The sequence below is a fragment of the Nicotiana tabacum genome, chromosome 2 (genome assembly GCF_000715075.1).
Source record: "Nicotiana tabacum cultivar K326 chromosome 2, ASM71507v2, whole genome shotgun sequence".
Classification (NCBI taxonomy): Eukaryota; Viridiplantae; Streptophyta; class Magnoliopsida; order Solanales; family Solanaceae; genus Nicotiana; species Nicotiana tabacum.
This window is the reverse complement of record NC_134081.1, coordinates 12,068,659-12,082,210: the sequence shown is the minus strand read 5'-3', so window position 1 is coordinate 12,082,210 and position 13,552 is coordinate 12,068,659. Positions and strand designations below refer to the sequence as shown.

The window sequence follows — 13,552 nt, the reverse complement described above, 5'->3', positions numbered from 1 at the left end:
TAATAATTGAATGTACATGCTTAATGAGTATGAACTTTTGCCAAATGGGGTTTGGGTAAAAATCCCAAAGATTAAGCTTTATTCAAGTTTGAGTATTCCTCATGTGTTAGGACTTTTTAAGGAAAAAGGGGGGCTTAATTGGGGTTTAAGAAGCTCAAAAACTTCTATAAGAGAAATAAGGCAAAGCCCATATTAGACAAGGAAATTCTCAAGTAAATGCTTTTCAATTCTATAAAGCTAACACTGAGATTGCTTACTCTTACTATTACAATTGTCAAACTTGGAACTGAAACTTATGAAACAGAGTACAAGTACAATCAGTTAAGACACATGAAATTCCAAGTAAAACTATAAAATGCTTTTAAAGCAAGGAACTAGGCTTATGACAGGCTGTTCTACGCCTATGTTCCGTATATCTCATGTCTCTCCAAATAGAAGGAGGGTTCAGCTGTTGCAGGCATTATTTATCACCACAAATGATCCTTCTCTCGGTCCTCATTACTGTGGAAACTCTGAAGGAGGCAAAGAGCAAGATGGTTATTAGAAATGGTAATTTGGAAGCTAGCAAAACGAAACGGGACACCAGAACAAGAAAACAACTAAAGACATGACTATGGTGCAGATATGCTTCATAGAAATGTAGATACATAGATTCAATTAAACTCAAACATGACCTATTATCTAGCACAATCTTTATACATACAGAGTTAACATATGTATTTTAGAGCACACAAATTTATGCCAAGCAACAAGTGAAGTAAAAATGACGGAGGCGCTATCTACCTAATTGTTTAGACTCCATAGAAAACAACAAAGGGTCTTCAGAATCAGATAGAACTTGCACTATGGCATGTCAGTCAGAGGCGGATCAAGGATTTGAGCTTATGGGCTCGGATTCAGAATTCTACCACTTCCTGTCTACAGAACTCAAAATCCTTGCCACAGAACCCAAGACCATGTGCGGAAATTAAGTTCACACGTCAACATGCCTGACACATGTACTCTTTTCCTGCCACTTTCGGATAATTATTTTAGTTTTTGGGATTTACCTCAACCTCCACATCTACTTGTCAAATTTCTTTTTTTATGAGGATCTACTTGTCAAATTTTTAGGATATTCTGACAAGTTTTCAGTGAGTTCCACAAATCAGAATTTTCAACAACCATCAGTCAAAATTCCTACAAATTTCTTCCTTTTACATTGCTTTTAGCCAAATTTTCCCATACTCTAAAGTCTAAATCTTGATCCCAGCTTTTGACCTTAGCGCACTGATTTCCATTTCTTCAATTTATATTGCTTTTTACCAAAATTTCCCATGCTCTAAGACTTGATCCGAGCTTTTGATATTAGCTCACCTAAGCTTCTGAACTTCCTAAAGATTTTTTTTTTCCTTTTGGGATTATGGATTTTGGAGACTTCCTCAACAAATAGAGTATTCCGCCAATTCAGGTATTTTTCTAGTAAGTAATACTGTATTACTGAACCTTCAGGTTTGTCTCATCAATTTCTAACATTTTCTTTTAGGCTTTGTGGTACTTTCTTCAATTGTCCAACATTTGTCATTGAACTCTCAATGTCCATATCCAATAGCGTGTAGGTTGGATCTGGCAAATTTGGTACCAAGAAGATGGGGTCCCGTTGTTCAAGTAGGTTGTTGGTTTTGTTACTCTAATTATTATGATTTCAGTATCAGGCACTAGTCTCCACATGCTGTTTCCACACCGATGTCTCCCAACCCCTGCTCTTGAGCCTTGAGCCCTAACTCATGAGCTTCCAAATCTCTACTATTTATTATTTTCGATCTCTTCCCATAATTACATTGGCTAATGAATCCCAAGCCACAGCAAACGGTTTATGTCAAGCTATCGCTCTTCCCTCTTTAACTTTCATTTCAGCCTTACATCTATTAGTCGAATATCCTAAAAACTTAACTGTTTAGTAACATTTTTAAATAATTCTATTGACATACAGGACTGCAGTCACTGCACTACCGGATGAAGAATTAGTAAGCGTGAGTCATATATATTTTAACTATCTTAAACTTCCATGATCATTCACAGCTTGTCCTGTTATCAATTCTCTAGAAAAACTACATATATGATTAAGACATCTTAGTTTACCTAAAATTAGAAAAATTGTACCTTCTTCCATCTCACTTGTCTTTGTCTACATTGAGAAAGATGGTACAAGTTGACCCTCTAGTAGTATTTCTCGACTAGGTTTATCCACAGCTCAATGCATAAGACAAGGGTCCTAATCTTTGAGAATAAAAATATTCCTCGACATTGTTACACATGATAATGCTCAAAAAGTATGCTTTCTTTCAAAAGATGGGCATTCTTTGACTTCAAGATATAAGCTAGTGGTTCTTCCGTGCGAGACCCTCCATGACAGAGCTTCCAATGCATACTTTAATAAGTTGCATAAAAGCTCTTTCTTACAAGGACTAAAGTGGAAATATGCTTTTTTTGTTTGTAGTAATTCCCTAATGGATCATTACTTCTATTCCAATAGTCATCAAATTCATTATTAAGTTACACTAATAGTAGCCCATGAAAGTTTTCCAAAAATGTCAGAGCTCAATATTCCTTTTATTTCAATTCCCAATTATCTATCAAGCGTATAGAAGATATTGAAATGGTGTTAACGCAGTAAATTATTTTCCAAGGTTTTACAAGTCTGTTCAACTAATATCCAACTATTATAAATTACAGTGTGATCCTTTGAAGTCCTCGTCAAAGCAGCCATGACCACTACCCAATCAACATTTAACTGATAGCTCAATATAACTAATTTGCTAATTCATTGACGGAATTAGTTATTTTTCTTAATTAATTCACATTTAACTAATTAACACACGTTAGAAATCATTTTTTCTCTTCGCATCAATCAATAGATCTAGATGACCAGATGGCAACGGGTCAAGAGACTCAAGATCCCCAAGTACACTAGGATATGGTGGAGATACCAAAACCTTCCACAATATATTGTTGTGCAATCCAATCCCTCATGTCTTACATCCCAAATGAGGTAAGTTTATTTCTTGATAAGAAGGAGATTTTGCAAATTATTGAAGTATGCATTGGCAATCCTATCTACATAGGTCTTGGAAGCAAGAACCACTAGCATATGCCTTAAAGACAAAGAACAAGAAGGCATTTTTTCTTAAGTACTACTATGTGAAATAATGTCAAGGGATAATTGTATTTTACAGAATAAACCTTATCTCTTTATACATGATGCATTTAGTTCTATACAACGCACCGTTAAGAAATACAACAAGAGTCATTGTTGTATTCAGTACCAGACTTGTTATTCTCTCCAGAGGCATTTGCTTGTTCCATCTTAAGTGCTCAATTATTGGTGGATTTAGCTTGAGAGGGAGGACACAGATTTCTTAGAGACAGAAAATATTTACATCGACAAGCTTGAAATTTAGGTGTGTTATTTTAACTCCTTAACTTGCATATTCTCATGAGTACAATCCTTTCATGAGATGATGGCAATGTGAAATCTTTGAAACTCTACGTGCTTCTGTTGCTTGTTTACACCACCACTTCCTTCAGAAGGTTGTGACCTAGGCTTTCTCTGTCCTTTTTTTCCTTTTGGCCGGGGCAAAGGGGGAAGACTTAGAGTGAAGGTATAAGTGGACATATTTTTCCTAAGAAGCAAGATTGCATACCCCCACCCCCTCCCCTCTAAGAGGAACTTTCCTCTCAAGGCCAGATTAAACTCTAGAAGGATCACTATGCCAGATTAAACTCTAGAAGGATCACTATCTTCGAATGGAAGAAAGGCGTCAATTACAGCTGCAACAAAAACAGAGAAGTCAGGCGTCAAAGAAGGGGAATTCAAAGAAAGAGAAGGAGATGGAAAAATTAAAATGTCTGATAAATTATGAGGGAGGTGACAAGCGAGATAGGGGCAGGCACTACAAATCCTTCTCTGGATGAAGTTAAAAGTCTTGAGTTGGAACGTGTGTGGGTTGAATGATGCTGGGAAAAGGGAAACACTAAAGTCCCTTCTTTATAAATGGAAAGCTGATGTAATTTGCCTACAGGAAACTAAAATAGAAGACTGGTCGAATAGGCTGGCACTTCAAGTTTGGGGAACAGGTGGACAGTTTGGGCAGAATTAAAATCATGTGGTAACAATTGGGGGGGTGATAATCTTATGGGACAAGAGACAATGGAGTTGTTCAGGGATTCAACAAGGATCCTACACTATCTCTTGCATGCTAGATGGTCTCCAAGAAAATTTTAGATGGTGTTTTACAGGGGTTTATGGCCCTCATACAAATTCAGAAAGAGAGGTATTTTGGAGTGAACTAGCTGCTATTAGAGGCCTTTGGAGTGATCACTGGGTTGTAGGAGGGGACTTCAATGTATGCAGATTTGAAAGCGAAAGATACAATTGTATCAGGAGATCAAAAGCAGTGTCAAGATTTTCTGATATCATTCAAGACTTGGGCATCATTGATCTTCCTCCCCAGGGGGCTTTCTAAACTTGGTCAAGAGGGGAAGATTCTATTCAAGCATCCAGAATTGACAGGTTCCTTATCTCCCCAGAATGGAATGATAGCTTCAAGAAAGTATCTCAAATTGCTCTTCCCAAAGTCATATCTGATCACATGCCAATCATGCTTGAAAATGGTGAATGGAAGACTAACCCAACCTATTTCAAATTCGAGAACATGTGGCTGCAGGTAGAAGGTTTTCTTGACAAAGTTAAGGAATGGTGGCAGGGCTACTCAGTGGTAGGCACTCCAGACTATATCCTGCTCCAGAAGTTGAAACTACTGAAGAAAGACATATCAACTTGGAATAGAGAAGTTTTCGGCAAAATTGAATCCCAGAGGAGCAAGGCACTGAGGAGCAAGGCACTGGAGGAATTAATGTTTCTGGACCAGGCTAGTGAGACCAGGCTGCTATCACCCATGGAGCAGTCCAAAATGCTTGATCTAAAGATGAAAATTCAGAATATTGCCAAAGCGGAAGAAACATCCTGGAGACAGAAATCTAGATGTTTATGGCTAAGTGAGGGAGATAGAAATACCAAGTATTTCCAAAAGATGGCCAACAGTCACAAGAGATACAATTGCATTGACAGACTCAAAGTGGGGGAAGACATTATTGAGGACAAGAACCAGATCAAACAGGAAATATTGGGCTTCTATGAAGACCTCTACTCTGAAGCTGAACATTGGAGACCAACAACCGACTTTGAAGATTTGGCTTGCATCTCAGAGGAGGAAAAGGAGGAGCTTGAAAAAGAGTTTGGGGAAGAAGAAATACTAGCCACCATCAAGTCCTGTGCTCCGGATAAGGCACCAGGTCCTGACAGATTCACCATGGGATTCTTCCAGAAGGCTTGGGTCATAATCAAATCCGATGTCATTAATGCCATGAATCACTTTCACCGACACTGCCATATGGTGAGATCTTGCAATGCTTCATTCATTGCATTGATCCCAAAAAGAAAGGGGGCTATTGAACTAAAAGATTATAGACCTATTAGTCTAATTGGCAGTGTATATAAGATTGCAGCAAAAATTTAGCTGAAAGGTTGAAACCTGTAATATGCAAGCTTGTTTCTGGGAGTCAAAATGCTTTTCTAAAAGGTAGACAAATCACAGATGCTTCACTTATTGCCAATGAGATACTGGATTGGAAGCAAAAGAAAGGGGAGTCCGGAATTCTATGCAAGTTTGATATAGAAAAGGCATTTGATCAAGTAAATTGGCAATATCTTCTCACTATCTTAAAGACGATGGGTTTCGGGGAGAAATGGCTCAAGTGGATAAAGTTCAGCATTACAACAATCAAGTATTCAATCCTAGTGAACTCCAGCCCAATTGGTTTTTTTTCTCCCCAAAAAGGAATCAGGCAAGGGGACCCCCTGTCCCCTTTACTCTTCATCCTAGCCATGGAACAGTTGAGCAAAATGCTAGACAAGGCCAGAGAATTACAATGGTTTCAAGGTTTTGAAATTGGCACCAATGCTGAAAATACAATCACTATTTCTCATTTGCTATATGCAGATGACACTCTAATTTTTTGTAGAGCAGAGGTATCACATGTGCAATATTTGAATCTGACATTGCTTATATTTGAAGCCCTATCTGGCCTCCACATCAACATGATAAAGAGCATTATATACCCGGTTAATGAAGTACAGAATTTGGAAATGCTAGCAGATATTTTATGTTGTGAGATAGGCTCATTTCCAACAACCTATCTAGGACTGCCTTTGGGTGTTAAGCACAAATCAACTGAAATCTGGAATGGAGTGGTGGAGAAATTTGAAAAGAACCTAGCTACATGGCAAATACAATACTTATCCACGGGGGGCAGACTCACACTCATCAACAGTGTACTAGACAGTATCCCTACTTATCTTATGTCTCTTTTTCCCATCCCCTCAAAGGTACAGAAGAAATTGGACAGAATCAGAAGGAACTTTTTATGGGAAGGCAATAGCGAATCACACAAGTTTCATTTAGTGAAATGGAGGAGAGTGACATTGCCTAAAACTCTTGGGGCCTGGGCATCAAAAACATTGCCACACACAACAGATGCCTACTCATGAAATGGCTATGGAGATATGTGCAAGAGGAACAGTCAACCTGGAAGAAAGTGGTGAATGCAAAACACGGGGTCCAGAGTAACTGGTATACAAAAGTCTCTAGGGCGGCACATGGGGTTGGACCTTGGAAATACATAATCAAACTATGAGGGAAGTTTAGCCAGAAGAGCAGATTTCAAATCGATAATGGGTCTAATGTTAAGTTTTGGAAAGACAAGTGGCTAGGGGATTCAACTCTACAAAATGACTTTCCAAACCTCTATCAAATAGCAAGCAGACCTGATTCAACTGTCTCTCAGAATAGAGCAGACAATTCTTGGTTTCCAATCCTTAGAAGAAATGTGCAAGACTGGGAATTGCGTGAATTACTTAGCCTTCTGGAACAATTGGAGAAATGCATGGTCAATGAACAGCTTTCAATAAACTCGTATGGGGAACAAGTACTAAAGGAATATACACCGTGAAAGCAGGATACCTAAACAATATTAGCCAAAATGAAATGGTGGACAGTTGGCCTTGGAAGCTCATCTGGAAAACAAAATTACCCCCCAAAGCTATATGTCATAGCTGGACTGCATTGAAGAAGCATGTCTCACTCAAGATAATCTTTGCAAAAGGAGCATCCCCATAGTTAATAGATGCTATATGTGCCGGCAGGATTTTGAAACAAACAAACATCTATTTTTGCATTGTCCAGTTGCTACAGACATCTGGAATATGTTCCTTTCAGTTTTAGGACTCAACTGGGTGATGCCAGAGAGTATTAAAGATGCTTATAGTAGCTGGAGTCGATGGAAAGTTGGTAAATCCATCAGCAGGATCTGGAAAATGATTCTTGGATGTATTTTTTGGGCTATTTGGACAGAAAGGAATAGAAGATGTTTTGAGGGTTTAGCAACTCCAAATTACTCCTTGAAGGCTAATTGTATAGTTTTGTTATATAGCTGGAGTAACCTCTCCCCTATTAGCTCCCCCGAATTATTTTTGGATTTTGTTAGCTCCCTAACACTAGCATAGGACCATCTGTACAGAGCTAACATATCATCTTTTGTATTAGCACCTGGACAGTGCTCTTTTGCATCTTCTTGATGCTTTTTATAATATATTTTACTTCATAAAAAAAAAAAGGATCACTATCTTGTGCCACCAAATCTAAGATAATATTTCTTCTCCACTCCAATCCTAGATTCTTCTTGGAATGAAGATTAGAGGGATGTGTCAAAAAACACAGTTTACGCATTAAAAGTGGTTGGCGGAAGGCATTCCTTTAAAGTCCTTTTATAAGGAAATCTCCAAAAAAGTATTCTTTTGGGATAAATTCTAAAACAGAAAATTGCCTTGTCATAGACAATTTTTCACCTAGAAGGTCTGTAAAAATTGTTTCTACCAAATAAATGTTCTCGTTATAAAATGCTTTTGGAAATGGAATTCTTCCAAAGGACTTCTTTTGGAAAAACTGAAGATAAAAGTTAGTATCAGACAAAACCAAGTCTTTGCTAATGTTTTTGGAACCTCCTGGTTGAAATGTTTAGAGAAGAGCTACTTAAACCTTTTCCCAGAAGATATTTTGGGCTCATTTGACGTAAACTAACTAGGTGTGCGGGTAAACATTCTACAGAGTTCCTGCAGGAAGCATTGTCCTTCAACACCGCACAATTTACCAGCAAGAGACCAGCCTTTTTTTTTCAGAAAGAGATCCCATGCAGTACCTTTGAAGAGGTTAAGCTAAGGTGGCCCACAAGATTTGAGTGCTAAAGATAGGTTTCGCTTGACCATGTGCTATAAGAAATTGTCCTCAAAAGGCCTCTAGAAAACATATCTTCTTTCTCTTAGCTATGTATCGTGGAATTTCCAAGATCAATCAATCAACCAACCGACTATACCTCAATCCCAAACTAGTGCGCAAAGGATCACAATGTCATCACTTGCATTTTTACGGTTAAAAAATAAATATATGCACATGTATACATTGTGGTAACATCTAAACATCAGTACTTAAGTAACAAAATCTTAAGTTGCTCAGCTACTGTTTTTTAATATCAGAACAAGAATATCCGTTGTTTTGTTCATCTAATATCTCTCAATACTTTAAACATGCTCAATTACTGGAGTACAGTATCAATCTTCTTTGTTTTTCTCCAGATGCACTTATAGTAAATACAAGCAGATATATTCATGATTTCAAATGCAAGAATGAAGACACACAAGATCAAATGGTTCCGTAACACCAAAACTACTACTACTGCCTCATTTTTTCTCTCCTTTTCTACTGATATAGACTAGTTCTTAATCTTTTATTGCACCACGACTCAAAGAAGATGCTCATAGTTGAGTAAGTCATTGAGGAAAGAACACTATTGAAGCTGAAACTTGATTAGTTCATTGTGTCAATTGTGATTTTTTGTGCTTCTTGTTATGCTTCATGTCATATCAGCTTTAATTGTTTGTGCTTTGCTTTCTAAAGAAGACGCTCATAGTTGAGTAAGTGCCTCCAGCTTTAATGAGGCTATGGTTTACCGTTCAATTTTTATAGACTTGGTATTGTATTAGTGAACCAGACAGCATAATAAGAATAATTAGGTTAATCGACACAACACTGAAGGTAAGTTAAAATTTATCTCTGATTGGCCTTCTGATTCTGATTCTGTTTCCAGCTCCTTAGTAATAATAAATAACTTTTCAATCACGGTAGTTTCTCTCTACGTTTAGCTAAAGATAAGGCATAATAGAAGAAACAGATCCATATAGGTACAGTCAAAGACAGCTACAACCTCATATGCACTCAGAATGGTATGCTGGAGAATTGGCCTTGGAAACATGTCTGGAGACCACCAAAAGTCTAATGCTTTACTTGGATAGCTCTTAATGAAGCAGCTCTCACACGGGATAATCTATGCAGAAAGAATATAGCCTTAGCCAACAGATGCTACATGTGCCAACAGAATTCAGAATCTATCAGCAACTTATTTTTGCATTGCCCAGTTGCAGCAGCCATCTGGAACTTTTTCCTTTCTATGTTTGGTCTGCAATGGTTCGTCCCTCTATTTATTAAGGAAGCATACAAATGTTGGATTTTTTGGAGAGTCGACAAAGCCATTAAGAAGATCTGGAGAATGATTCCAGCAGTTATTTTTTGGGTTGTTTGGAATGAAAGGAATCACAGGTGTTTTGATGGGATCTCAGCTCCAACCCATTCGCTGTAATCTATATGCTTAGTTAATTTGTTCAATTGGAACTTTCTCTCCCCTGTAAGTAGTGTTGACAACTTTTTGAATTTTGTTAGCTCCCTGATCTTAGTTTAGTCACTCATATAATGGAGCTAACTAACTTTTGTACTCTTTTGCTACTAGCATCTCCCTGATGCTCTCTAATAAAAAATGATATCATTTTACTTCATCAAAAAAAAAAAAAAAAAAGGTCCATATAGGTGATATCTACTAGTTTGGAATAGGTTCTAGTCGTGTTAGTGATCTTCTAATATTATTATTACTATTAATTATATATATATATATATTTAATTCATTTTTACAATTATTTTTATTTGATATGATGATTACATAAGTTGAGCTTAAATAGAGAAGTGTGAGGATTCACATAGCCAACCCCAACTTGTTTGGAACTGAGGTTTAGTTGTCGTTGTTGAAGTTTTCTCTCTACTTTATCTCGACTCTTCACTTACAAGTGCTATCTTGATCAATTTTTCTTCTATTTCATACTTGCTTATAGCTTTTAAGCCCACCTCGTAACCAAATGATCACTTGGAAGTCTTAGGATCACCGTAGATTTGCATCAAACATAAGAAACTACCAACAACATATCAGGAGGCAAGGTTGCCTCCCATTCATCATCTTTGAACCTTCCATAACACCTTTTTAAGATTCAAGATAGTAATAAAGTCATAATGTATTCGTAGATAGACGAATGTCAAATTTCTTACAGAATGATTAGCAAGGTACTTCAACTGCTTTTTGGTTAACCATAAATTTCCATTATTTTGCCCTATTCATCCATAGACTAACATATAGAGAAAAAAGTAATAAAGCAATTATCATGATGAATAAAGTAGACAACCATATCATGAAACGATCAAATTAAGTCACATTAGATCATGTCATCAAACATATAAACAACAACAATTAAACTAAGACATTGCACTAGTAGTTACTAAATTCACAAGATCAAAACAATAACTAAGTCATGCTTCCATCATAGTTAAATTTAAACTGACAATAGATTATCAAAGCAATACGAATCTCTTACCAATGGACGACTAATCAATCAATCAGCGCGCTTGTAAGACACGTGTTTCCTTGCAGCCCGTGCATTCTCGTACTCAAATTTCAAAACATTAGGGATATGAGAAGTGTCCTTGACATAAAAAAACCTCCCAAAAGCACTTTCTTCAATAACAGGGAAAAGACCCTTGAGCACATTGTTAACAATCCAAAACCAACCCCCACCAAGTACTGCTCCTAAAGTAGCTCCAGCAAATACCTGCGCCAAAAGCCTAGTGATAAGAGCTCAGCTTTTGATGTATGGGTTAAGCGCACATCACAGGTTCGAACCCCATAATATACAAAGGCCTAGTATTTAAGTAGATAAGGGTTGAGGGGCGGATCCATTATCCACCAACAACAAACAACAAACCCACAATAGTCCCACAAGTGGGGTCTGGCGAGGATAGTGTGAGCTTACCCCTACCTTTAGGTCTGGCGAGGATAGTGTGAGCTTACCCCTATTTCTAATAGACTCTCAGCTCAAGGAAATATGGAAAAAAGCAGCAGTAACAAGCATAATAAGAAAACAAAGCTAAAGGAAAATAGTGTAGTTCTATACACGGTTAGTATAAAAAAAATTCTTATACTATCGTGTCACCTAAAAAATATTTAGGCGTAAGCTTCCATAGAATAGTGAGCTTTGTATAACTTAAAAACGAGCTTCGAAAAAAATAAGGCACCTTACTAGCTACAACAGGTAAATGTAAACTGCTAATATAAATTTATTTACAGTGACGGTATATATAACTTAATTTTAAAAAATGTACCTGTGCGACCGTATGATAACCCAAATAGACTCTAGAGTACAGAGTCAAAACCGCCATAGGCCAAACCAAAAGAAGCACAACCCATAATTGGTTTCTACAAATAAGTCCCAATTTTCTATAAGTCAAGAGAGTAAAATACACAGCGAAAAAGAACATGTACTGAGAATGGCTAGAAGGCCAGCCATGAGAATCACAAACTTCAAGAAGAGCACAAGTTTCGGGTCGGGCCTGTTGGAATGATTTTTTAATGATTTCGTTTATGAATTGGGAAATTAAAAGCCCAATTGCGAAGAACATGCCCTGAAGTTCTCTACGGAAAATGAAATGAGAAATAAAACCGCCAAGGCTGATGAAAACAGGAACTAATGAAACCCATGCTAAGAAATGGCCTAATTGATCTCCCTTTTGGTATCTAACGTGAGTCAATGTTACTGCTTTCAATGGATGTGGAGACATAGCTTTAGGATCTGATAATTGGTCAGATCTGTGATTTTTTGAGAATTAAAAGAATGGGAGAAGGGGAAGGTAGAGAAGTGAAAATGCGTGAGTTTGTGAAGGGAATGGTGGTGTTTGTTGTAAATCGTTGAAATCAGCTAAAAAGCGTTGCTGCCAAATGGGAAAGAAGACTAGGAAGAAAAGAAGCTTTAACTAGCCATGTGTGTTTACAACACGTGTGAAAGATCTGTAACTATGCCGGGAACAATGTGGCAAGTATTAAGCGGGGTGTCAATTCATTTTAATTATTGACTTGTTAATTAAATATTTATATATATAATAAATTTTCTAATATAAATATAGAATTTAAGCAAAAGTTATTGAGTTGTGATGCTCAGGGCAGGCTAATGAGGGCGGGTCAAGCAGGACTAAAAGTCTTCTAGGCTGACAAGCTTTTGAAAAAGGGGTGCACATGTCATGTTAGTCAAATCTCACATCGGAATGAAAGAGGAAAGTGAAGAGCTTATAAGGCATGACACAAGTTCATATGGTCCGCGCGCTTTTGGGATTTGATGTGCCGTAGCCCGAAAGACAAATTCTTGCAGCCCTGGATCCAAAAGCGGACAATATGTGTCATGGGCTTGGGTCATGACAAATATGAGTTGAATCTCCCTCAGTACGATAGTGGGGCAAACCCCAGCGAGGACGTTGAGTCCCAAGGGGGTGCACATGTCACCTTAGGGGAATCCCGAGAGGGAAGTGAAGAGCTTTATAATGCAGGCAAAATGGCCTCCGGGCCACTTAAACTGGCACTCGTTTTTCAATCCGGTAAAGGAACTTACGCGTTTCCCATTTGTACACTTCAACTCATTCATTTGCATAATTTTAAACCCCTTTGACTGTTGACCATGGTTACGTGACAGCAATGTAACTGACGTGGCAAATATGTGTGATAATCACGCTTGTGACGCGCGTGTATTGATCCACGTCCAATCTGCACTCAATAGTGAGTGGAAACGGTCGTTGGAAGAATAGTACCCAATAAGAGTCGGGGTCGATTTCCACAGGGAGTTACTACGGGTGTTAGGAGTATACACTTGGCGAAAGCGAAAGGAATAGCTAAATTGCACTTCCACAATAGGTTTTGATTTTTTATTCTAATTTTACTCTAGCAATTATAAGCTAAGAAAAGAAACTAGAAGCAAATCAGTATTTTTGGTGTTTTCCCAAATAATTAAAGGCCTAGGGTTGTGACCATAACCTAGGTGTTTGACTAATGGGATAAAGACGTTAACACTTGTTTTGTTGATTGGGGTGTATTATAGCTCTCAACTCTATGTTACCCACTCAATACCTCTCGGTCAGAGAGTGATTTTGCCCAATTTGGCTTTCTCAAGTCCAAATGGGTATCAAACAAAATATTTGATATGAGCTCAAGTCGGGTTCTTACTATCCCTAGTACGAACCCTTTAATTAGGCTAATCAAT

At 37.7% G+C, this 13,552-nt stretch overlaps 1 protein-coding gene across 1 annotated transcript; it reads right to left on the bottom strand.

Annotated features, from left to right (window-relative positions):
* Positions 1-208: 208 nt before the first annotated feature.
* LOC107814276 (lipid phosphate phosphatase gamma) lies at positions 209-12,239 on the bottom strand. The gene is made up of 3 exons (XM_016639658.2): positions 11,631-12,239; positions 10,847-11,080; positions 209-512 (listed from the first exon to the last, which is right to left on the bottom strand). Exons 1-2 carry the CDS (start codon positions 12,084-12,086, stop codon positions 10,865-10,867), a joined length of 672 nt encoding a protein of 223 aa, XP_016495144.1. The 5' UTR covers positions 12,087-12,239; the 3' UTR covers positions 209-512; positions 10,847-10,864.
* Between the last annotated feature and the right edge of the window lie 1,313 nt (positions 12,240-13,552).